This window comes from Triturus cristatus, chromosome 3_2, assembly GCF_964204655.1.
Source record: "Triturus cristatus chromosome 3_2, aTriCri1.1, whole genome shotgun sequence".
Lineage (NCBI taxonomy): Eukaryota > Metazoa > Chordata > Amphibia > Caudata > Salamandridae > Triturus > Triturus cristatus.
The window spans coordinates 885,475,657-885,500,073 of NC_140584.1; the positions used below are offsets into that span (position 1 = coordinate 885,475,657).

General features: G+C 46.0%; 1 protein-coding gene across 33 annotated transcripts in view; it reads right to left on the reverse strand.

Annotated features, from left to right (window-relative positions):
* Positions 1-24,417, reverse strand: part of NCOR1 (nuclear receptor corepressor 1) — a 1,832,391-nt gene that overhangs the window by 1,737,745 nt on the left and 70,229 nt on the right. For 32 of the 33 annotated variants that reach the window (XM_085649294.1, XM_085649293.1, XM_085649281.1 and 29 more), the window contains 2 exons: positions 15,884-16,055; positions 12,372-12,548 (listed from right to left, as the gene is read on the reverse strand). In XM_085649294.1, the coding sequence (XP_085505420.1) occupies positions 12,372-12,479 (108 nt within the window). In that variant the 5' untranslated portion in view covers positions 12,480-12,548; positions 15,884-16,055. Of the gene's footprint in view, positions 1-12,371; positions 12,549-15,879; positions 16,056-24,417 lie in introns of those variants that run through there. The other variant, XM_085649269.1, reaches the window with a different exon arrangement.

Genomic DNA, 24,417 nt, shown 5'->3' on the forward strand with positions numbered 1-24,417 from the left:
CAACTGTACCTACCTGACACTGGGGGACCCCTGAGTCTATGCCCGGAATTTCAACTCTGCCAGTCGAGTACTTACCCTTAAACCGCTAACTTCATTTTCCTCATAGGGTAACATTGACTGGCTTTTTCTTCAAAAATCTTCTAAGTGTGAACTTTTCAAAACTGCAAATATTCACCAAAAATCAGCCAAGTGACAAAAACGAATTTACTCACCTGCTCCTAGGTGAGCTCCCAGTGCTGCATCTTGGTGCCCAGCCCTGACTCTGAAAAGTGTCCACAACTATACTTACCTCTAACTCATTTTTCTCCCATAGGAAACCATTGTCTGCTTTTCTGTGAAATTTCTTCTAAGTGTCTATTTTTGCAAATTTGAAATATTCTTTTAAAATCGTACCATTTCTGCAAACGAAATTACTTACCTGTTTTTGATAAGGACCCCAGTCCTGGGTCTAGGTACCCAGTCCTGGATTACTAAAGTAACGATAAAGTACTCTACCTGCAATTTGAATTTCTTGCCATAGAGATCCATTGAATGTTTTCTTTGAAATATTTTCTAAGTGCTAACTTTTGAAATAGCTAAATATTATTTAAAAATCATTACAGTCGACTTTCATCACTTGATTCTGAATACTGACCCAGAGCTGGATCTAGGAGCCAGACCTGGAATTCCAAAAGTAATCTGAAATGCAATTTATTACAAATAACCTGAATTTACCATTGAGCTCAATGCATTGTTATGTTTAGGAAATAGGATTGTTTATTGCAACCAACTGTAACCGTTTACAAAAATTTATTGCTTAAGACAAAAGTATTTATATTCAACCTCTCATTCTGAGAAAGTATATTTTTATCCCCTTTGTGGTTCTAAAAATAAAACAAGCATATATTTTATATATATATATATATATATAAACCATTGGCCTAGAGTTCAGTTATTGAGTGTGTGAAACCATTTGCTGACTGAGTGTGTACAATAAATGCTTTACACTGTCCTCTGGTACTTCCTTACTGCTCGACCAAGCTACCACTTTTGAGAGTAAGGTCATACCTAACTTTGACCTCTATCAGCCTCTGGGGGACTGTGGACTCTGTACCTATTAAGGAACAGTATATACAGAGCCACTTTCTCACAACTTGCCATGAGACTGTTTTTAAAAGATTAAAAAAACAAAAATTAACGAAGTAGAACGTGGTAGACCGTGCTAAAATCCTCGCTTCATAATACTACTTCCTCCCCTGAGCTTGTGGCCAAAACAATTCTCACATGGCGATTGATTTGCTCAGTTTCAAGATCTTAAAAGGAAAGGCCATAAAGAGGCAAGTGGCGGTCTGGAGACAGAGGCAGGCTACAATGTAGAGCCACTTTTGTCTACTTTACAATCAAGAAAAGTTCTGAAACCTCACCTCACCCTATGGAATACAAGAATTTGAATAGTCCACAAAGTTATTTCACAGCTTGATTTCAGAATTTTTTTCTCTAGGAAATAAAGTATATAATTGCTTTTCTCTGTTGGTCTGTACACGTGACAGTGTTATGCCAAAAACATGCATCATAAGTGCAATATAAAAAAGGCTGCACATCCCGATTTTCTTTTTTCTGAATAACAGCACTACAATTATCGGTAAACACAGAACTGTTAAAAGGAAGAATCAAAAACTGTACAACAGTTGGCAAGGCAGCATTCCTACATATCTCCTGGTGTCAAGGATCGATGTGATATACAGTTCAATCCATCTCTTCTCCTCCTTAAATGAACCTATGATGTACTAGGTAACAAAGTGCCGGGCCCCCGCCCCTGTGTATGCCCCATAAAGTATAATGCAATGGCGTTTTGAGCTGTAGGGTGGGGGTGGGGGTGGGGGGGGGGGGGGGGGGGGGGGGGACGACAACCCGCACCCTCACAAATTAAGATTTCGGGTTTCAGCCCTCCGCAGTGATCAGCCTGTCTCCCTCATCGTCCAGGAAGTCAATAAAGTTAATTGGTATTATCTTGACTTTCAGGGGTACATCTGTCACTCCCAGTCTAGGGAGTTCCAGTCTGTATATGGATATCTGATCCCACAGCCACCTGGTCGGAGACCGTAATTTGCTCAGCAATAATCCCCATGTCTCAAAATCCTGTTTTGCATTTTCATCCGTACGGACTATGCCCCCCCCCCCCCATTCACACATCGGCTATCCAACTAGGCAATTTAGGAGTCACGGGCTGTGTCCAGTACATTGCTATGCGACACCTAGCGAGTACCAGTCCCAAGTTCGCAAATTTATATTACATACTGTTCCTAGTCTATGGGGTTGAAAACAAACCTAAAAGGCAATGCTTAATAGTTTCCTCAATCCGAAGGCCAGTCCCATCTCGGAGCGTCTCCAATACCAAAGACCAATAATGTCAGAGTCGAGGAAAATCCCACATCATTTGAGGGAACATGGCTGGCTCAACTCCACAGCGGGGACACTCCAAGGAGAGCACCGCATGGATATGCACTAATCTGAGAGGGGTCATATATATGTGCGATGTAAATAATGGAACTGTATAAGCTTGAAGAGAGCGTTGCTGGCCACTTCCCGTACTTACACAAACCCTCGCCGCCATGCACTGTCTGTGAGGGGTATCGATCGATCTGTCAACCATCTATCTCGAATGTGAGCGACATCGACACTGCGGTCGGCCTTGAGATCTCAGTATAGAAGGGAAATCAATCCCCTGTGGATACCGGGGTCTAAAATCACCATCAATGTGTGGGACTTCGTTGGGTCCTCAGGGAAGGAAGTCCACATGTCTTGCGCAGTGTGTGAGAGTTTTGCATATTGACCAAAAAAGCCCTTCTGGGGTCCTGAAGCACTCCTGCGCATCAGCGCACGTGAGGAAGGACCCATTCCAATATAGGCTGTCTGCATTAAGACACTCCCCCCACACCCCTCGAACCAACTCGTTAAATCCATTAGTTTGGATATGGGAAGAATTCCGCAGCCATTGTAATGGTAGGGTTCGTTCATATGGTGCCCTTCGCAGCGCTAGTGTGACCAATTCCCATACCCCAGCAACCTGACGTACCACAAATAGGCATTCCGAGGGCGTCCGAGATCCCATCATGAGGTATTTCTAAGTTATTGTCCCAGCCCCAATCCGCCAGAAGGTCCTTCTCTACGTTAGTGCCTTCCGCACACCAGAGCGTTGGGTATTGGAGAAGGGCGGCAATGTAGTAATGCCGAATTCTACAGGGAGACTATCAGGGACCGGGGATTTAGAGCGTGCCATGTCCGCCAGTGCTTCCTACAAGTCTTCCAGTCTCACCTCCGTGTTGAGTCCCTTGCGCTGATCATCGGTGAGACTAGGGAGTATAAGATCACTCAAAAAGTGATCCTGGATGTCTGGGGTCAACCCCATCTCTTCTTTGTACACAGTGGATAGGTGGGTATGTAAAAGAGAGTTAATACCGTATTGTGTGGCGATATAGCTGCCATCTGTTTTACGGAGCACAAGTATAACAGAGATGGGGTCAGGGGGGTAAGTTGTTCGTACTTACGTAACCATGCTAGCTACTTGACTTATCCTCCCTCCCAATGGAGCAACTAACCATATTCACAACGGACCATACAATCTAGTCTGCCCCATATCTCTCCTACTCTGCGCTGGGTATGTAGTAGCTAATTTCCCGGTATGTTCCCGTCCGGCTCCGTCCTCTGTAGTCTTGCTAGGGTGTTTTCTGCCCAAGTCAGTTATTTATTTATTTTGAAAGTTTTATATAGTGCGAACAAGACCCTTGCGGGTATCGGAGCGCATTACTTATCAGACGTAGATTAGACATAGCAAACACAGATGTAAGTGATACTGATTTATGAAACTCCCAGAGGTAAAAACTAGTGAATAATATAAGGAGCTCAAAACCGGAACTAGTAATTAAAATACAGTAATAAGTCCGTAAATTCAAGTGAATTTAGCCATGAGGATCGATTTCACTTCTTTTTTGAAGGAGACAGTGGAAGGGTTCAATCTTGTTTGTGGGCAAAGCATTCCAGATCCTGGGAGCCATACCAGAGAAGGATCGGTTATAGGTTTTTTTCTTGGCAAATCATTGTGGTTTCAGTAGAAGAGACTTGGCACTCCTGGAGGTTCTATTGCCCACAGAGAGCACCAGTTTCTGTGCTAGGTAGTGCGGAGAATTGTGGATGTATGGCCTTGGGCGTCATACAAGCGATTTTTCAGATGAATTCTAGCTTCAAACGGTAGCCAGTTGAGGGCTCTAAGGTCAGGAGAGATGTGAGAGATTCTCTTAGAGCCCGTGATGAGTCTCGCAGCGGAGTTGATAGCAGCTCTTAGCGGGGCAGTCGACGACCTTGGGAGGCCGCATAAAGTTAGACCCGTATTCCACTCTTGGGATTACTAGGGCTTGAACTACTTGTTTGAAATTGTAAGCTGGCAGGAAGGGTTTCAGTTTTTGCAGGGTCTTCATGTGGAAGTTAGCTCCTTTTGTGGAAGCACTGATCTGCTTCTGCATCTTTAGGTTACTGTCCAGAGTCACACCTAGCGATTTCGCTGATTCGACGATGAGAGGTTGTCCATGGAGAGCTGTTAAGTGCTTCATCCAGTCCAGGATAGTGGATGCTTTGTTAGGGGGAGCGATTAAGAGGAACTCCATTTTGAGGGAGTTTAGTTTCAAATGGTTTTCGGCCAGCCATTTTTGGGTTTTTGTAGTGTTGTGTTGAGTGATTAGATATCTTCAAGTGAGTGGATCTTGATGTAGATTTGGGTGTTGTCTGCATACATATGGAAGTGAATCTTGGCGAGAAGTTCGGTAAGTGGTTCCATGGAAAGGTTGTAAAGAGTGGGTGAGAGGGAGGATCCTTGCGGAACTCCTAGCGGGACTGGTATGGGGTTGGACAGGGATTGATTGACCTTGAACCTTTGAGATCTATTATCGAGGAAAGAGGCAAACCAGTTAAATACAGCTCCAGACAAGCCCATTCTGCGTTTCAGGAGTTCTAGCAAGTTGCCGTGTTTGACGGTGTCAAATGCTGATGACAGGTCGAGTAAGATTAGTAAACAGGCTTCGTTTTGGTCCAAGATTTTTAGAGCGTCAATTATGTGCGTCATGGCTGATTCGGTGCTGTGACCTGCTCGGAAGCCTGATTGAAATTGGTTAAGCAGGTTGAATTGATCGATGTGTCTGTTCAGCTGCATGTTAACACATTTTTCCAAAAGTTTGGCTAGCATAGGTATGTTGGATATCTGACGATAGTTATTTAGTTCCGAAGGGGCAGCTGTTGGTTTCTTTAGGATAGGGGATACCTAACCTGTTTTCAGGATGTCTGGAATGGATCCTTGAAGGAGGGAGGTATTTATGATCTTGGTCCAAAGAGGTAGTAACAAAGGAATTAAGTTTAAGTAGTTGACCGGAAGCAGGTCTGTGAAGTGGTTGGAAGGTTTCAAAGTGTTTAGCGTCTTTAGTATGGTATCTTCACTGTAAGTGTTGGAATAGGACCAAGTAGCGTTGTTTTTGAGGTTGAATTTTGAGAAGTAATTAACTTGGGCACCAACAGGGGGGCAGTGATGAGTTTTTTTGCATGTCCGAGAGGGATACGAGGTCCTTGAGTAGGTCTGCCTTTTATGGATTCAGTTTTTGAGGCGAAGAAGGAGGTAAATTCATCACAAATGGGTAAAGTGTCAGGGACAGCCTTGGGGAGAATGGATGCGCTCTTGGTTTGAGCTTTGATAAGATCGAATAGCTTTTTGGGACTGGTTCTTGGCTTGGTCTAGTTGAATCCTGAAGAAGTCGTTTTTTGATTTTCTGATCTTGCTAACGTAGGAGTTTCTGGTGGATCTTAGTAGATTGGAGGTGGTCAGCGGAGGGTGCGGATCTCCAACGTCGTTCAATGACTAAGTGAACTTCTGTCTTCTTTTAGCCTACCATCATACCAAGGTTTTGAGTCTTTTGAAGTAGTTCTTTTCAGTTGAAGAGGGGCTATTTTGTCTAGTAGGTTGTTCATGGAGTGAAAGTAATGATTAGTCAGCCCCTGGACATCGGCTAGGTCTTCCGGAGGACATAGTGAGTTTGAATTAGAGGAAGCTAGAAGGTTGGAGCCGACGTTGTTCAGGTTTCTCTTCCAGATCTTTGTTCTCAGGGGTTGTGTTGGAAGGCGTTTCACCGATTCCATGACTTGGAAAGTGATGACGTGATGGTCAGAACAATCGCAGGGGAGGATCGAGTCTAGCTGTGTGGAGTCCAATTTGGAAAATACTAGGTCGAGAGTTGAGCCTTTGTCGTGCGTAGGACTGTTACATATTAGGTTAAGATTAAAGTCCGAGAGGAAAGCTTTGAGGCTGTTTACCCCTGGGTCGTTCTGGTCATCCCAGTGAAGGTTGAAGTCCCCCAGGAATATTTTCTTATTTTGTTGGCTGTCATTTGACGCTAGAATATCCATGAGGTGTTCTATGAATGTGAGGTTATCTCCAGGAGGGTGGTAGAATGCGTGTACAGTACATATTTGTTCGTTATTACTAGCAATGTTTAAGCAGAGGTATTCACTGGAGGATAAAGCGGGAGCATTGGAGTTGGTCACTGTTAGATTGATCTGATGTATGCAGGCTATCCCACCGCTTGCCTATCCGTTCTGTCTAGTCTGGTGATGTCATAGTTACGGGGTAGCAAAATGTCCATGATGGGAGTACATGCTTCATTTAGCCATGTTTCCGTCAGGATTAGAATGTCAGGTTTGTTAGTGAGTAGCAGGTCAGCTATATCGGCAGCATGTCTAGATGCAGACCTGCAGTTTAGAATACATTTTAGCCGCGTCTTGTTGGATACTATGGTGGGTTCGATTGTGAGGGGGATTCTCGTGAGGTTATTTTCAACTATGCCTCTGGGGTTGTGTCTAGTGGCTCTATGTGTTGATCGAGATAGGTTGGATTAGGGAATCTCTATGTATGTTAACTGGATGCACAGCGTTATGTGGGAGGTGAGATAGCTCGTAAGAGCGAAGAAGGGCCCCCAATTCTTTAGCAGATAAAGGGTTTTTCATCCTGATTGGGTGGGATAAGGCATTAGGGTAAGGCACTGTGCTCCAACGTGGGGACACATGATCCTGGGAGCTTACAAGTAGATGTTGGGAGCGGCTAGAGTTCTTGAAGTGTGGGAAAGATCTGTATTCCAGTTTAGTGTGTGTGATCTTGGGTTGCTGTATAATCAGGTCGTGTAGGGTTTGGATGTCAGTTTTGACTTGCTTAAGGGCTGATAATATGTCAAGTCTGGGGTCTGGAGTGAGAATGTCCTTATTAGATGGACAGTGGGTGTAGGGGGAGTGGTTGCATCTTTAGTACCGTTTACGGGGGAAGTCGGGATCGATGCGTAGAACTCTTTCTGTGTGTATGTCACTGGCGGGAGGAAGTGAAGAAGCTGGATTGGGAGGGGACTGAAAGTCGGCTGTGTCAGGATCTGTAGAGGTGTAGGTGAGGATAGAGGGGGCAGTGGGGCCGTCGGGCTGATGAGAGGTAGTGGTTATATGTTGTGTTAGAGCCGAGTGATTAGTGTTGATGTTGTGGGAGGGGTAGGGATAGGGGGGGGATAGGGGAGAAGAGTGGCGTTACGAGGATGGTTGATGGCTAGGCTAGGGGTTGTGAGTGGGGTGCTGGGAGTAATGGTGCGGGGGATGATGGGGTGGAAGTGCGGGGTGGGGGGGATAGTGAGTGTATTGGTGGTGTTAAGGTGTGAGACAGTTATAGGGTGGGATGTGTTAGCTGGGGTGTCGCTTGGGTCTAGAGTTAGTGTCAGTGCCGATGGGGACAGCTGTGTATCCGGACTTAATTGGGGATCAGGTTGAGAGTTGGTAGTTTCGGTGTGATTGGCTGGTGTGGAGGGGGTGTGTTATATTGACACTTTCCATGATGAGCGGGAAGATGTGATCTATCAGAATTAGGTTGGGGTAGGATGATTGGATGAGGATGATTCCATTATGATAGATAGTGATGGTGGCTGCTGAGTTATAGAATAGGGATGGGAGGATAGTTAGTGTGAATCCGTGCACTGTTTTCCTCATGATAGCGACCTTAAAGAGAGCGAGAAAGGCTTTTCTCCATTGAGCTCTTCTTTTAGTATAGAAGATGATGTCATTCGTAATGAGCCCTTTGTGCATTGAGAAGTATGGATCAGAGATTGGAGTTTCAGGGTGAGATTTTAAACAGTTGTGTTTAAAGCCTTTACCTACTTTTTTGGAAAAGTTGGGGGGTATGTGATGGATTAGGTGTAGTTACCGGTGAGCTCCATAGTGCGGGGTAACACTTGATTAGCGGGGAACAGATGGGGTGGTGTATATGCAGTGAACTGCCATTTTGGGGAGAGGTGCAGCTAGGTTTGAGGTGTGGGATGAGGTTGTGAGATGCGGCTGTTGACTGTATTCTTAGAATGCCCACCCATTCCGAATGAATCAGTCCAAGATGGCCGCCCTGTTAATTGCAAACACTGATCTAGTCAGTTAAGTCCTCTGTCTATTTCCGTTAAAAGTCCTCTTGGGATGCAGTCCTTTTTCTTTGTTTATCTACTGGTCTATTTTAGCCATTTTGTGACTACTGTATAGGCAGCTGATGTTCTTCCCCCTATCCAGGAATTAGAGATTCTGGGAGGTATTCCTAGTTAAGTCAACAGGTTGTGATGGATCTATGAGCCTTCAGTGTCAGGAATAGCCCAAGTGGCCCCGTGAGTGAACGGAAGCAATGAGGTCGGAGTGCCAAGAATGCAAAGAATGAGGGCAATGCCCGGGAATACAATGCAGACCCCAGACTAAGTGATGAGGCTGGAGGTCCAGCCTGGGCCCCTCACATACACTCAGGCTGCATACGCATCATGTGGCCAGTTCGAAGACATGAAAAACGACAGCGGGTGCTGTGAAACAACCGGTGTACTCCTGTGCTTGACAAACTACTCTCGCACAGCGGACGACTCAGCACCCGAAAGTGGTCCGCACTCCTGCAATCAGAGACTGCTCCTGCAGTCTAGGTCTTCACTCCCGTAGGGGGAGGGCAGGGTGGTCCGGTCTCTAGAGTGCTCCTGTGCCTGCAATAGACTACCGAACAACGGACGACCAGCTCATACTCCAAAGGCAGCGCTCTGCGATTGCACTCTGGTGGGGACAGTCAGCAGCAGCACCGTCAGCGATGGCTCTGAGGCCATGCCAGATGGCGAGACGCACGCTGAACTCCAGGACCCTGCAGACTGTCCCGCTGTAGAGGAGGTAAGCAGTGTATATATTCCTGTTACTCGTGAAGTTAATTACTCTTTTCTATAGCTCGGTAGAGGGGTCTGATGGAGCTAAACAGGGATATCCAGCATAGTGATCCCAAGCTAGAGGAGCTCTCCTAGTGAGCTCCTCTCCCGTCCGTCATCTTACCCTGTGTTCAGTTCTTTCTTCGCCTCAAGTTACCCACCCTTTCGGAAACATTTTAATTCAAATCCAAAAGGATTTATTGAGTACAGGGCTACCCAGATGAGATTCACAGCACGAATGTGTACTAGGCTTAGGTACAAGGATCTTATGTTAACAGGTTTAGAGTTGTTTCCTAAAGCTAAGCTATTGTTGCGCCTAAGGGTTAGAGATAAGACATTCCACAGTTTGGGGTTAAGGTGGGCAAAAAGCGCCCAACCTATCTGGCTTTTTTCACGCTGGGAATGGAGAGAAGACTCTGGTTACTAGCTCTCAGCTTTCTTTTGGTACAATAGGGCTGATACGGGGACCTTACCTGTGCCTCGCACCGTGGATGAACTATGCACAGCACTTTACATTGGCTGCCCATTACCAAGCAGTGTCATTTTAGAGTGGCAAGTGCCGGAGAGGTCGTTTGACATTTGTGAAGAACCAAAAGTGTTTGTGCCGATGCAGTGTGTACAACCTGAATTTGTTTTGTTGCAACAGAGTCGACTGACCGGAGTAGTTAAGGTTTTGAATAGTATTGAGCCTTGAATCACCGTTCTCAGGACCATAACAAGTAGCCAGCTAAGCATCTTTCTAAGGGCTCTTAGGAGGCCAAAAGAAGTTGGATACCAGCTTCTTTGATTAGGCAGCCATAATGAAATTGCTCTCCAGTATGACAGACAGGCTTATCACATTTTCTTGGGGGACGGATGGTCTACCAAAGGCGGAGGGCCAGCTTAGCTGGCTACAGAGCAAAGGATTAATGCCAACCACCAAAACTTCAATTTTATCAACGTTTAACATGAGACAGCTGGCAGCCATCCAGTCAGTGACCTGCTTTAGGCAGGGGTTAAGTGTTCGTGATAAAAGACCTGTGTTGGGCATGAGGTACACAATGATCTATGTGTCATCCGCATAAGACACCATAATGAAACCAGGAGTGCAAATGATGTCTGACAGTGGATGAACATAAAGATTGAAAAGCACAGAGTTCAGGGAAGAGCCCTGGGGAACACCACATTTGAAGTGGTGGGTGGCAAGAAGGAGTCGCCCCTCACTAACATGAAAACTTCGAGAGTTTAGAAAAGATGAGCGCTATTTTAATACACTTCCTGTGATCTAATCTGCACAGTAGGGTAGGAGACCATGTCACATGCTACACTCCGGGCGAGCAGAATGAGAACAGCTGACCTGCCTTGGTCAGGGACCTTTCTAAGCTTTGCTGAGGACACCAGGAGTGCCGTTTCTGTACTACACCCTAGCTAAAAACTAGTCTGAGTAAAGAGAAGGGTGTTATAAGACTCCAGAAATACCGACAGATGGTTCTTTATCGCAGGTTCAGGAGATTTCGTAATATATTAAATAAAACATTATTTCATATATTATGCAAAATAGAAAAATGTGCCACTCATACAAAATTCCAAAGATATACATCTACATACTAAAAGAAAATTCTAAAATTTTAACATTTCCTAACCATAAATCTATTAGTCTTACAGACCCCCTCCCCCCACACAAAAAAAAAAAAAATCACATTTTAATATGTCCAAACAGGGTGCCAAATTAACCGGGTCTCTGACCGCTATGTCATGACATTTTGCCACGTGGGCCTGGAAAATAGATGGAACTTTCACGTTAATCATGGACATGATTAACAGCCAACGCAAAGCTCCAACCTATCGAAGACACTAGAAAATGTGGTTTACCAGCAGTACTATAAAAGCTCCACCAAAACATTCTACAACTTCAAAAATGCATTGAGACAGAGTTCCACATGCCCACAACTACCCAGGGGCACGAGGCATCATGGAACGTTACAGCAGAAGCATGTAGACTAAAACCTCTCCCAATTTAAAATGTCCGACACGCAACCCGCCCCTTATATTCTCCCTACCCTATCCTTGCATAAATTACAACACCCACAGGATCAGCACCATAAATTACCTTTCTTACCTCCAACATGAAATATATCCCTGCAACAAACAGCCCACCCATTATAATAGTCCCATGCGGCTGTGTATATCACACGTGTTGCAAAATTATATCTTTCATTTTGCCAATACCAAAACAGCTAAAAAATGTAATACAGTTCAGTGTTGCTTCACTGAAAGGACGCAAAATAACAGTGGATGCTTCACCCCCATTTTCCATTCACCACCATCATAGGATCTGTCTCTTTCAACCACCACAAAACGAAACAGAAAGATAGCACAGAATTAGGAGCTACAAATAGAACAGACTAAGCCTCTGGTGGCCTAGCATTTTTGAGTGATAGCAATCACAAGTAAGGCACTACCAGCTTCTGACTGACATTTTAATGAAACTTTCTTGGGAATTTTGCTCCCAGTGGATAAGTCACTTGCACTCCACCTGGTTTCCTCTCTGTTCCCAGGCTAGAAATGCACATGCTCCTTCGGTCTTTGGCAGGAACAAATTTGCATAGGTTTTCCGGGTGTTGAAACAAATTGGAAGTAGTAAATATCCCACAAGCCCAATGCCCCTCCCAACGGAGGGCAACATTCGGACCCCTAGCGCTGAACTTGCGAATACTGCCACAGAGTTGGAATTTCTTGGTCACTTAATGCACCTCAGAAATGTACATTTCCATCACTGCTGAATTATTAATCAGGAAAGATACGTATGCAAAGTTATTGTTTGTGCTAACTCAATTATGTGCAAAAGATGTAATAATCTGAGATGCGGAGAATAAATATTTAACGGTGTTTTGAGCGATATAAACATGTTATATCCACACAAATGTTCACTGTGATTATTTCGGCATACAAGTACCAGTTATATACTTTTATTAGTGTATTTTGAGAGAAAGCAGCTGCTAGCTGGTATTTGTTGTATACCGAAATCATATACAAAAGTGACCCTTTTCTCATTTGAAGTCATTTTCTAACAGCATTTTCCATCATAGGTGAGACAACTGCGCACAGACCACTCAGTCAATCTCACTGCATTACCTGTTGATGTCGCCCACTGGAGAAGGCATACTGAACTGAGTGAGAGGGATATCGTCCTGGTTCTGCACCAAACGCTCCTTGGTTAGGTGGGTATCCCGAACTGGACATTATTGGTCAATGACCCTCACCAGGCTATGAAGCCTCTACTACCGGGCAACCATGTTTGCAAGAAACTGTCTGAAGAGAGAAGCAAAGAATAAACACGATTAGTGAGGAGTCCTGAAGCACCAAACATTTTCTTTATCTGTAAAGCATCACGCAACCCATTCACAATTATTGTATTGTCTCTGCCAAAAGTGGTGCATTGGTAAGGAACCTTTTGATTGTCTTTATTTAGGTTGAACTTAGTTACTGGTATAATTTGACGCCCGCTTGGCAGGGTACTCCGAAAGATTTATCTCCTGGCCCATGTAATAAATAGCCACTACAAAGCGGTAGGCATTTTTTCTTTTGTCTTCTTCTTAAGGAAGATCAAGGTGTATTTTGCTATTACTCAAATTGTACACAGTGTAGACAGACAGATTTCCTTTAATTGTTGCTACAAACTCCTCCAATAGGTTTTGTAGTAAGCAATTTTTTAGGTTGAGCGTAGCGACAGCCCGCACGCACTGCTCGCTCTGTGAGGCATGCTGTATTAGGGTATGCACCAGCAGCCCCGCTCACTCTTCGCCCATATTAGTCATTGGCTTTGTGTCATTGTCTTTCATAAAGGCTGGCTTCCGATTCATTATGAGGCTTGTTAGTCCCTCCTTAGTGCCGCCATTTGTTACTGAACATAAGGACTGGACCTTTACTTGGCTGGTTAAACTGTCAGCTTTATCTTAGTTGGTGAGCACTATTTTGACAATGGACACTGATGGGGATAATGGCGGCTGCTTTTTTTGTATATGCATGCAGAGTGCCGCGCACGCTTTAGGGCTTGCGCTCAGTTTAAATATTTGTTTTTTTAAAGGTTTGATGTTGAGCACGGTGGCTGCTTCAGGGACGCCGCGCTCGGCTTCATTTTTTTAAATTCTAACTTTAGTACTGAGCGCGGCACCCGCTTCACAGACACCGCACTCTGGAATGCCAGAGGTGTTCCTATTGCAAAGGTTTGAGCTGTTGGTATTGTAAAATGACAATGCCTTTTCATTTTTTTAATAAACTGCAGCAGTTAAGGTTATGAAACTAATACTCATTTTTTGTAATTTTTTTTATCAATGTGTAATCAAAAAAATGCATAGTTGCTTGAATTTTTATAGACTTTTCATATAAAAGACCAAAACAAATCACTTTTATACGCGGTAACTCTATACATCTTGGATTCATTACATTGTGAAATATGCAGCTACTATGAAGGGGATACTTGTTTCTATATTAATAGCGGGATAAACATACAGTTTAAAGCGATAAAATTGGTAAAGACCCAACCTTATGAAATGGTTTCACCAGATGGAAATGTCGATTTTCAAACAATCAATCGCTTTACTGAAATGTATATTACCTTTGTAAATCTTATGGCTCTAACAAATATTTATATTGTACCACAATCAATTAGGATTTTATGACCCTGTTCAATACGAAATAAATAAATTTTACCGGGATGACACCAGGCTGTGATATACTTTACCAATAAAATTTTGAGCTAAGATCGTGAATGTTGCTGTAATTAGCAGTTTCAACCAATTGCTTGGCATGAACAACGTGTGCATCTTGCTGGCAAATAAACTACTGAGTCTTAATTCAACTGACTGAATTAATAGGTTTTATTTTACAACGGGAAAAGCCTGTCAGGTCTTCTTACACACTCTGTTAAACAATACAGTACTCTCAAGAGGCTGACTGGCAACATACTGTGCTTTAAAAATATAACCAATAAATAAGCCACACCCTCTTGTTATTTATTATTTATTCTCGTCTTACAGTGTCCAATTGGAACACAACTTGCTATTCCAAAAAACTACATCGGTAGGAGAATGGGGGGGCGGGGTGTTGCCTGTGTCCGGGTTCTCTTTCTGGATGTTGGGTGGGCGACTATGAGGCGGGATGCCTGTTGTGGGGCTGTAATCACATGCTGGCGGTTCAATAGTTGTGCCTTGGCCGGTTGATGGTATTGACATCTAGGGGTGGGCGGGAGGGGCGGGTTCGGGGGGGTTGCGGTGGGGTCCATTTAGTTGTTATGTCATTGGCACTCTGCAAGTTTTCAGGGTGGGTGGTTGGGGGCCCACTTAGCAGGGAGGGGGGTTTGGGTTGGGAGGGGACGGTTGGGGCTGGGGGGTTGTTTCTGTTTAGCTCATGGTGGCTCACACTTAAATGCATGGTTGGGTCGTCGGAGAGGCGGGCTTAGAAGGAGGACGATCTCGATACATCATGGGACCTGGTACGGGAAAGGGTGATCAGACAACTGCGAATCTGGACGTGGAATGTTAATGGGTTGGGTAACAAGATCAAGAGAACATTGGTGCTACAACACGTGAAGCGCCATTCCCCGGATGTGGTGCTCCTTCAGGAGACACCTTCGGGGCAACAGGTGTAAGGCCTTAGACCGTTTTGGCTACAAGTTGGTGGCTCATTCAGGGTTCACGTTGGGTTCCAGGGGGGCTGGGGATCCTTGTTCGAACCGCACTGCCCCTGATCATTAATGGCGCATGGACGGAGGACTCGGGGTATATGGCGTCGGTAGCAGTTTAAATAGGAGGGGAGGTTACTAGTCCCCTGCTCTTGTTATATTCCGCCCAGCCTACAGGCCTCCCTCAGGGCACCCTCGTGCTCGGAATTGACAGAAACGTGGTCATGGACGCTGACGGTGATCGTTCAGTGGCAGGGGCGGGCAGTAGGGGGGGGAAATGGGTTTGCAGGGCTTTACGACCGCGATGGGCCTTGGAGACGTGTGGCGCTCGCATCATCCCTCCCTAAGGCAATATACGTTCTACTCCGCTAGACATGGGTCCTTTTCAAGACTAGATCATATTTTTGCGAGGGAGGACCATTTGGGTGAATTCGCGGACTCTTGCTTTCTGGCCCGGGGAATCTCGGACCACTCCCCAGTGGAGGTGGTCCTCATGGGGACAACAACCGTTAGGGCGACCTTTCCCAGGCTTGACCCATGGCGCCTTCGGGACAACTCCACGAGGGATAAGCTGCAGGAATGCTCTCAGCAGTACTTTGCTGAAAATCAGGGTTCGGTGGACTCCCAGCTTACCTTGTGGGAAGTGTATAAAACGGTCCTCAGGGGACAGGCCCAGGCGCTGACTGGAGTCCAAAAAAAAGGAGGAATCGTGGCAGATTAAGCAACTGGAACGGGAAATAGAGGAATTGGAGTGCAGGCGGGACCCCCTCAACTGACCTGGCCCACACCCTGGCACTCAAGCAGCAGGAACTTCGGTCACTAGCAAATAAGAACTTTTTTATTTTTTAGTTAGACTTTCATAGTGCACTTCTGCTGCTTCTATCAGCTATAAACAGATGCTACTAGTTGCCAAATTTATAGCATTCAATTTATTGACCAACAGAAAACTATAAAGCATACTTGCCTTTGCTGTGAATCACTCATGACCCACAGATCAATATCCATTTAAGCCGTTCAACTCACTGAGCCATGATGTCGATAATAGGTTGATCTGAGAAGCATTCATCAGGACAATTTCATGTGGAATGAAGAAATTGGACACTGCTTTCGTGGATTCAGTAGTACCTCCAATAGCCCTTCAAGCAAAGAGAGTAATACATTTTCAACACCAGAGTTTCCAGTTCAGCGTGCTTGAAAAATCTAGGGCCTGATAAGCATGCACAACATTTATTTCCTCATGTGAAATGTATATGTGGGTGCACAGCAGATTGTGAATGCCATTTTTTAGATTAAACTTAATACCTAGCAATCAAATCAAAGTTTTTTCCATAACAAGTATTTTTGCACAACAAATCCTGACAAAACTCTATAGGTCTGAAATAGTCCACAAAACATCTCACGTTAAAAACAAAGACATGAAGCTGTGGCCTAGCTGGGAACAAGAAGGTGGGTGCTTGCTAATACCAGTGTGTAAGAAAGTGCCCTCTTTCAGCATAGTTGCCCCCACTTTTTGCTCAACTGCTGATGTACTTTGAGTGTGCCCTGGGCTCCTGCCAATCAGGTACCCAGGGCCTATGTTTTTTACCTAAAACTGCATTGAAGACAAAACCCAATTGGCACTCTCTGGCCACAGGTCAGCCCCTGGTAAACGGTACCCTAGGTACCCAGGGTACTGTGACCAGGGAAGGCCACTAAAGGCTGCAGCAATTATTGTGCCACCCTTAGAGGCCCTGTACCTTTACACTCGCACACTGCCTTTGTTGTGCACCAAAACACGCAGCCTGCAAAGCGCAAAGGCGACATGGCACACATCCCTGTGTGCTATGCCTAAAGCTCACTGCCCTGGCATTGATCACCCACCCCTCTAACTGGGTGCATGATACCAGTGGTGAGGGTACAGGTGCAAGAGCCCTGAACCCCTAAAGTGTCTAAGCCAATTTTTAGACATTGTAAGTGCAGTAATGCCATTAAGAGTATATGGTTCTGGGAGTTTGTCACTATGAACTCCACAGTACCATAATGGCTTTACTGAAAACTGAGAAGTTTGGTATCAAACTTCTCAGCACATTAAACCCACACTGATGCCAGTGTGGGATTTAATGCAAAATTCAAACAGAGGGCAGCTTAGAGATGCCCCCTGAAAAATGACCTAACACTAGTGTCCAGGCCGATTGGCTGCTCACCAGCTGCCACCACCAGATACGTTTCTGGGCCCCTGGGTCAAGAGCCTGCTGCTCTCGGGGGTTTGAAACAATGCACATCCTGGGACGAGGTGCCAAGCCTCCTCCCCCAGGAAGGGCAGGGTCCACAAAGGGGAATCTTCAAAGGCTTGCTGCCTTTGTGAGCTTCCCCAGGCCTTTTGCTACTTCCAGCAACTGGTCCACACTGGTTCTGCCTGCCACTTTGGGCGGGAGAACCGGCGGGACAACCAAGGGACGAAGAGAGCTGTGCCCACCTTTGCCAACCCCATCCCTCAGGTGTGGGGGGGGGGGGGTGAGGTGAAACAACACCCAGTCCCCACCATCTTGCAGATGGGGGACCCAGCCAACCAGAGTGAGGCATGTGTCCCCTAGGGTGGCATAAAAGGAGGTTTACCCACACTAAGGAAAAGACCCATTGGTTCCAACCTTTACTTACCTGCAACACCCCTAAATCTACAGAGCCAGCTTCCTATACTGTGCACCTCACCACCGTTGACGAGGACACGCCACCTGCACTGCTACTCATTGATTTTAGGGAGGTGTGGAGTAGAGGGGACCTAGCACCCGATGACGTTACACAATCCGCTCGATGGAGAAACTTGGGCGACAACAGCATAGCCTGCAGTGGCGCCAGTAATAGCAGGCAAGAATAGCCAGAGGGACGCACCTGTGCATAACGTCTGAACGCCAGGCAGGTACTGCTCTCTGGCATCGAAACGAGAGCACAGCAGGAGCACAGAATAAGGAGTTTGAGGCTCACTGGAGATATGAAGGCCACATCACCAGTACTCACAGAAAGGAGGTCCATATGCATAGACTCCACCATGCAGGTCTTCAGAATACCTGTGAGCACTTACTGCCTGCATCATATGTGTGCTTTGTACATATAAACGTATATACTCGTGGGCTGTGCGTGCATGTGCTGTTTACACAGATGCATATCTTATATAAATATATTCTGTAGCTCCCTAGTTCCTAATTTCTTCTAGCTATCCCTGCCTCAAATATTCAACATAAGATTGTGTAGGAGGTGCTGTCCCTCATGTAGAGCACTGTCACACTGTTGATTGCAAATAACAATGGGCTGCTACTTTATGCATTTGTTATGTATTTAATAAAAGTGATAGTTTAACATAATGTGAGACATTCCTGGCCAAGCCCTAATGACAATACATTTAATAAATTAAGAGGCAAGTCTGCAGTCAAGTTTATCTTATATGCGGCTAGACTGGCATTCTATATGGAGCTAACGTTTAGTCTATTAAATCAAACAAAAGCGTTTTCTGTTCAGCAGATGTGCCGATTGTGCATATTTGAAGGTGCTCTCATATGTGATAAAGAAGAAAATGGCATCTCAATGAATTAAAATACTTGCCCAGGATCCGAGAATTTGAAACGAGTTTATGGGTCAAGAGCGTTATAATTAGGTCGAATAGATTATTTAAGTCACTAGACCTGTAGGTCTAGTAAGATTTTATGAGCCCCGACATCACCTCGGAGTCCCCCATCTGAGTCCTTATTTATGAGGCAACTCCTACCTCCGAGACAGGAAGCATTCGGAATGCTGAAAATGCATGCTGTACCAACTCTCAGCAAGTCACCATAACTGGGTTGCCATTTCCATCATCTTTCTGTTTTTTTTCCCTCTACTATCTTAGGATAAAGTGTACGGAAAAGAGGTCACTTTAAGGATACGGCCTCCGTCAGTTATTGCTGTTCCTTCTCTGCCAGGTTTTGGAGGATACAGTGGTCTAACCGGAGGAGCTTTACAAATAGATCCTTGACGGGGAAGGGGGTGGGGGGCGGGGTCCCGCGAAGTTTGCTTGCCTCTGTACTAGCCAAAACATGCTTGTGGGGTTAATTCGGGAAGTTGCACTGCCTTCTTTTTTTTTTTTTGGGAAGGAAGTAGTATCTTGGTAATATACATGTGAGAGTGGTATGTGCATATGCCAGTTTTCAATTTCTGGCTTCAAGATGAGGGATACGAATTGGATGAGTTGTAAGGTACATAAGAAATGATCCAGCACAGGTAAGATGTTTTGGCTGTAGCTGCAGTTGGCTTTGGCTGCATTAATCACATAGTATAGATTTTTTCTTTAGCCAAGATTGTGGAATTACTGATCATCATGGGAAACCATTTGGAAAGTGAAAGAGGCATCAAGTCTCAATCCTGCAGATCTCCCTCACCAAAGAGATCCAGCATTGCAGAGGGATAAAAGAAAGAGGTACCAAAATATGTATTACAGAAACTTTGGGTTCCTCCAGAAGAAGAACAAGCATTGGGTATAGCCAATATGTCTCGCCTTTGGGACCTTACAAGTGTTTAGCCATGCAACAGTTGGTGTTGTTGCACCAAGGATATTGTGCTGCTTAACTAAATACTTACAAGGTCCCAAAAGCAAGACCTATTGGCTATGCCAATGCTTGGATGCAAGGCAAAGGGGGAGACAAGGGTGCAAGGAAGAGGGAGACAAGGGTGCAAGGAAGGGGGAGACAAGGGTGCAAGGAAGAGGGAGACAAGGGTGCAAGGAAGAGGGAGACAAGGGTGCAAGGAAGAGGGAGACAAGGGTGCAAGGAAGAGGGAGACAAGGGTGCAAGGAAGAGGGAGACAAGGGTGCAAGGAAGAGGGAGACAAGGGTGCAAGGAAGAGGGAGACAAGGGTGCAAGGAAGAGGGAGACAAGGGTGCAAGGAAGAGGGAGACAAGGGTGCAAGGAAGAGGGAGACAAGGGTGCAAGGAAGAGGGGGACAAGGGTGCAAGGAAGAGGGGGACAAGGGTGCAAGGAAGAGGGGGACAAGGGTGCAAGGAAGAGGGGGACAAGGGTGCAAGGCGGAGGGGACAAGGGTGCAAGGCGGAGGGGACAAGGGTGCAAGGCGGAGGGGACAAGGGTGCAAGGCGGAGGGGACAAGGGTGCAAGGCGGAGGGGACAAGGGTGCAAGGCGGAGGGGACAAGGGTGCAAGGCGGAGGGGACAAGGGTGCAAGGCGGAGGGGACAAGGGTGCAAGGCGGAGGGGACAAGGGTGCAAGGCGGAGGGGACAAGGGTGCAAGGCGGAGGGGACAAGGGTGCAAGGCGGAGGGGACAAGGGTGCAAGGCGGAGGAGAGAAGGGTGCAAGGCAGAGCATGAGGAGCGTCTAGCAGCACCAGGCCTGTCAGCAGTTTTTATAGACCCCTATGCAAACAACTATGCAGGGCCCCAAGTCACAAGCGCCTGTTTCGAAGTTTAAAAATAAAGTGTTACGGGAAAGAGAACACACAGTAGCTCCAGTCTCAAGCACCAACTAATGATTTCAAATGCATCAGCTGACATGAAAAAACACAAAATGCTAGCTTCAAAACACATGCATAGATTTTATAGCACAAGCACTGGTGCTGTCAAAGCGCAGGGTCGGAGGAAAAGAGTCTCTTTGGCAGTCCTAGAGTGTCTGTATCAAGGTGCGACTGCATCAGTGCTCCCTTTACACGCGGTATCGCAATCAGCGGCTGTCTCCTCCCGCGCGTGGCGGTGTCTGGGGCCTCCGAATATATTATGATGGTGCTGAGGAATCTAAACAGCAGCAGGCTCGGTATTAGCGAGAACATGCTCTGCATACAGCGTGGACCCGTTCTCATCAGAGACGCGCGGGCCAGACACGGCTGGGGCTGGAAGCTTCTCATCACAGACAGCGTTTTTACCAAGGAGACGTGTCCTTGGCAACCACTGGCCCCAAATTCATTCTCTGCAGGTCTCAATAGGGAAGTAGCCGATCCCAAGCTGGCGGGGGCCCGAGGGGCGGCAGCACATGGCTAAAGTCAGAGGGGCCATTATGAGGGCAGCAACTATTAGTGAGAGGAGGGGGGCGGGAGTGCACAGCGAGGCATACAGGTGGGGAGGGGGGAGTGTGGAGGGATAGAAGGGACAGAGGGTGAGAAGGGGGTGAGAGTGGGCACGAAAGGAGGGAGGGCGCAGAGATTCAAAAAGGGGGCTCTGGTGAAAAGGGGCGAGCAGGAGGGTTTCAAGGTGGGGATGGGTGAATGTAGCAGAAAGGAAGAGAAACAGGAGGCAGGTGTGACAGGGGGAAGGCGGCACAGGGAGGGATACAGGTAAGAAGGGTGTAAAGGAGTGGTAGCATAACGAAGTAAAGAGAGGAGCCAGGTGAGTAAGAGAGATGTAAATATATTAGAAAAAGAAGGCATTAGGGAGCGAGAGATAGAGAGACAGGAATGGGGCTTGTGAAAAGGGGAGACGCGAGAGAAAGTGACTGAGGATGAAACTGATGCAGACAGGAGGTGAGACAGTGAGCAGGTGGGTAAATGAGGTATGGGGGAAGAAGGATGTGGGTGAGCCTTGGAGAGATAGAGGAACAAGGAAAAACAGGCCAGAAGGAGCATATGTGACTGGAAGGAAGAGGCAGGGTGTGCAGAGAGGCCGCGAGAAGAGGGTGCAGGGCTAGATGAGAGCGGGTCAGCAGCAGGGAAACAGGTGGGGGCGAAGGGGAACAGGAACATATAGAGGCGGACAAGGGGAGGCCGACGAGCAGGAGAGAAGGGGAGATCAGAGGGCCTAGGAGGCGAAAGAGAGGGGGGCTAAGGGAGTGAGTGAAATGGGGAGAAGGTGGAAGGGGAAGTGGCGAAAAGGAGAACAGGTGGAAAAAAAAAAGAAGGAGTTCAAGGAAATCTAATGCTGGAGGGGAAAGAACGAGAGATATAGAGAAGCGCGGAGTGAGACGGGGTTGAAGGGAAGACAGTGATCAATAGGAAAGAGGTGTGTTGCAAGAGGAAGGGGAGGAGAGGTGGACGAAAATGAGGTAGGAAGAAGGGATCACAATGGAGCCATAAAAGAAAAGTGAGATAAGAAGTGCAAAAAGGAGGTAAAGGGGAGGGGCGTGGTGAAGAGGGGAAGGTTCACAAAGCAGCGGAGAGACAATAAATTTTATGAAAGATGGTGTGCAGGAAGAAAGTGCAGGGGGTGGGATAAAAGTGAGAGAGAGGGAAGATCGCAGGTTAGGAGAGATACAGAGAACCAAAGAGGACGGAGAATAGAAAGACCAGAAGAAACAGGGTGCCGCTCACGCCAGGGATAACAGGAGGAGAGGCGCAGATAACACGAGGAGAAAGCACACGGCCGTAAAAGTAACGCGGCCGTGAAAATACTGGCTCACTGAGAACAGAAAAGCGCCCGCGAAAGTGATCGCGATCAAGCGCGGCGAGCTTAATGAGCATGACGAGGAAAGCCATATGGCACCTATGCTCGTAAGCGCGCGCCCGCGCACATGCACGCAAGCTGTAGGCCGGCCATGGTAGCATTTTTTGAAGCCCTTACTAAATGTCTCAACAGACCAGCACATGCGCTTGGTCAGGCGAGACCTAAAAAGTAGGTTCTCCTGCCAGAAATTCAAAGACCATGATCTGTATATGAATGGAACATGATCAGATGACAGCGAGGAGGCTGTTATACCTGGGAAGCAGGAAGAGAAACTGACTTCAATGGCTATGCTGTCAGAAATCCTTTGGAATGTGACTGAGAAAACGAGTTTTTCCATACCTGAAGCCACACGGACATCTGAGGAAACGTTCCTGTGCTACTTACAGAACGGTTTTATTGTGGCTGTTTCTATACATCAACATTTGATGGAGGTGATGCTAAGACAACGGAAAGACCCATATAGAACATACACACCCTGATTTATATCAAGCCTCGGCCCTTGGAAGATAGGAGTCCAAATTGCCAGAATCTATTTACGTGGAATCTGTAGTGACCAGACATGCTTGAAAAACTTCAATGGCTGATGAGAATATTCTAAAATGATCCATTTGAACAAAGTTGGAGCTTTACAGTAGGTTTATTTAGGGTAACACCTTGGTCTTCGCGATGGCATCTATGAAGGTTATACATCTCAATCTTTAGTATCAAAATTCAAAGCTTTGACAAAAGCCAATCACAATGGGTTTCTTTGACCAGAAGGGGCAACATAATTTATATCAGATATTTCTTTTGATGGTGAGAGGTCCAGCTTTGGCATCAACAGCGGCACAGCATAGTCTATTTAATCTGAAGATAAGATGCACCAGCTGGTCAAGAGAAGAACACATTCATATGCTTTCCAACACTGCAGGGCACATTCTCTGGTCCTTTAAAGCACTAGTCTTCATTCAGACTTGCTTCAAGACATACCACAGAGACATTTTTCAAGTCCCAGAAAAAATAATTTCCTGCTTTGTGCTACAAAAAAGAAAAGTAGAATTCCATTACAAAAGGCCCCCGTTTCGGACTATGCTGGGAATCAGGCAGACTTGGCCCAAGGTTCCAGCCTGGTGGCACAATACATCACATTTTGAAAGAGTGGGAAAAATTCAAGTTCGGATGCTTGATGTAGTTCGACATGGTTACAGTAATACCTCAATTCTTGGCCTCAAACAGAATCTTCCATCCCAAATCACACAAAAAATCCAACTTTGTTTCTTGTTGTCTCTGTTAATTTATCAAGAGGACCACACAAGGAAATTGTTGGAATTCCAAGGGCAGATGCTAGCCACTGCATTCACAGTGCAATAGGCCAAACTTCATCATCAACCACTACTATGGCATCAGGATCTCAGTCTCTGGAAACCAAGACTCCTGTTTAAAAGAAATCAGACAGGCACTCCATTGGTTGCTGGAACCACTGAATCTCCTCCTGATGCACCTAGAACGTGCACGGGTGTCGACATGTCAGTCATACAGCTGTCAATGGAAAGCCATCTGTCCTGAAATTAGAGGAAACAGTATGTCATACCCTAAAACATTTTCAACTACAAAAGCAACATTACAATGTGTTGGTGAGATCGGACAACACAGTTGCTGTAGAAAACAAAATCCAGGAAGCACTTTTCTCAAATCACCGAATTTAGAAGAGATTCAACTGGGGACTAGTGCAGAAGCTCACCAGCATAACAAATAAGGGACATTACAATGTTCAGGCAGATTAGCAGAGCAGACCAGTTCCATCATCTCAGAATTTGTGATTGTCTCCAATAACGTTTCTGAAGTTGGGCAAGAGATTTAGCATTCCATTTCTGGACCGTTTTGCTTTCAGGAGCTCAGTAAACAGAATTCTATTACAGCTGCCGGGAACCTGGAGCTTGTGGTGTGGATACATGTTTGGAGAAGTGACCAAAAGATTATTGCAAGCATTCCCTCAGTTTCCTCCAATTCCAAAGCTAATAAGCAAGATTCGGGAGGAGAGTATATAAGTTGTTGTAGTAGTTCCCTTTATGCAATGCAGATCTCGATTACCACTGCCTCAGAAATCAAACTGTTCTTCCTCCGTGGATTGTTCC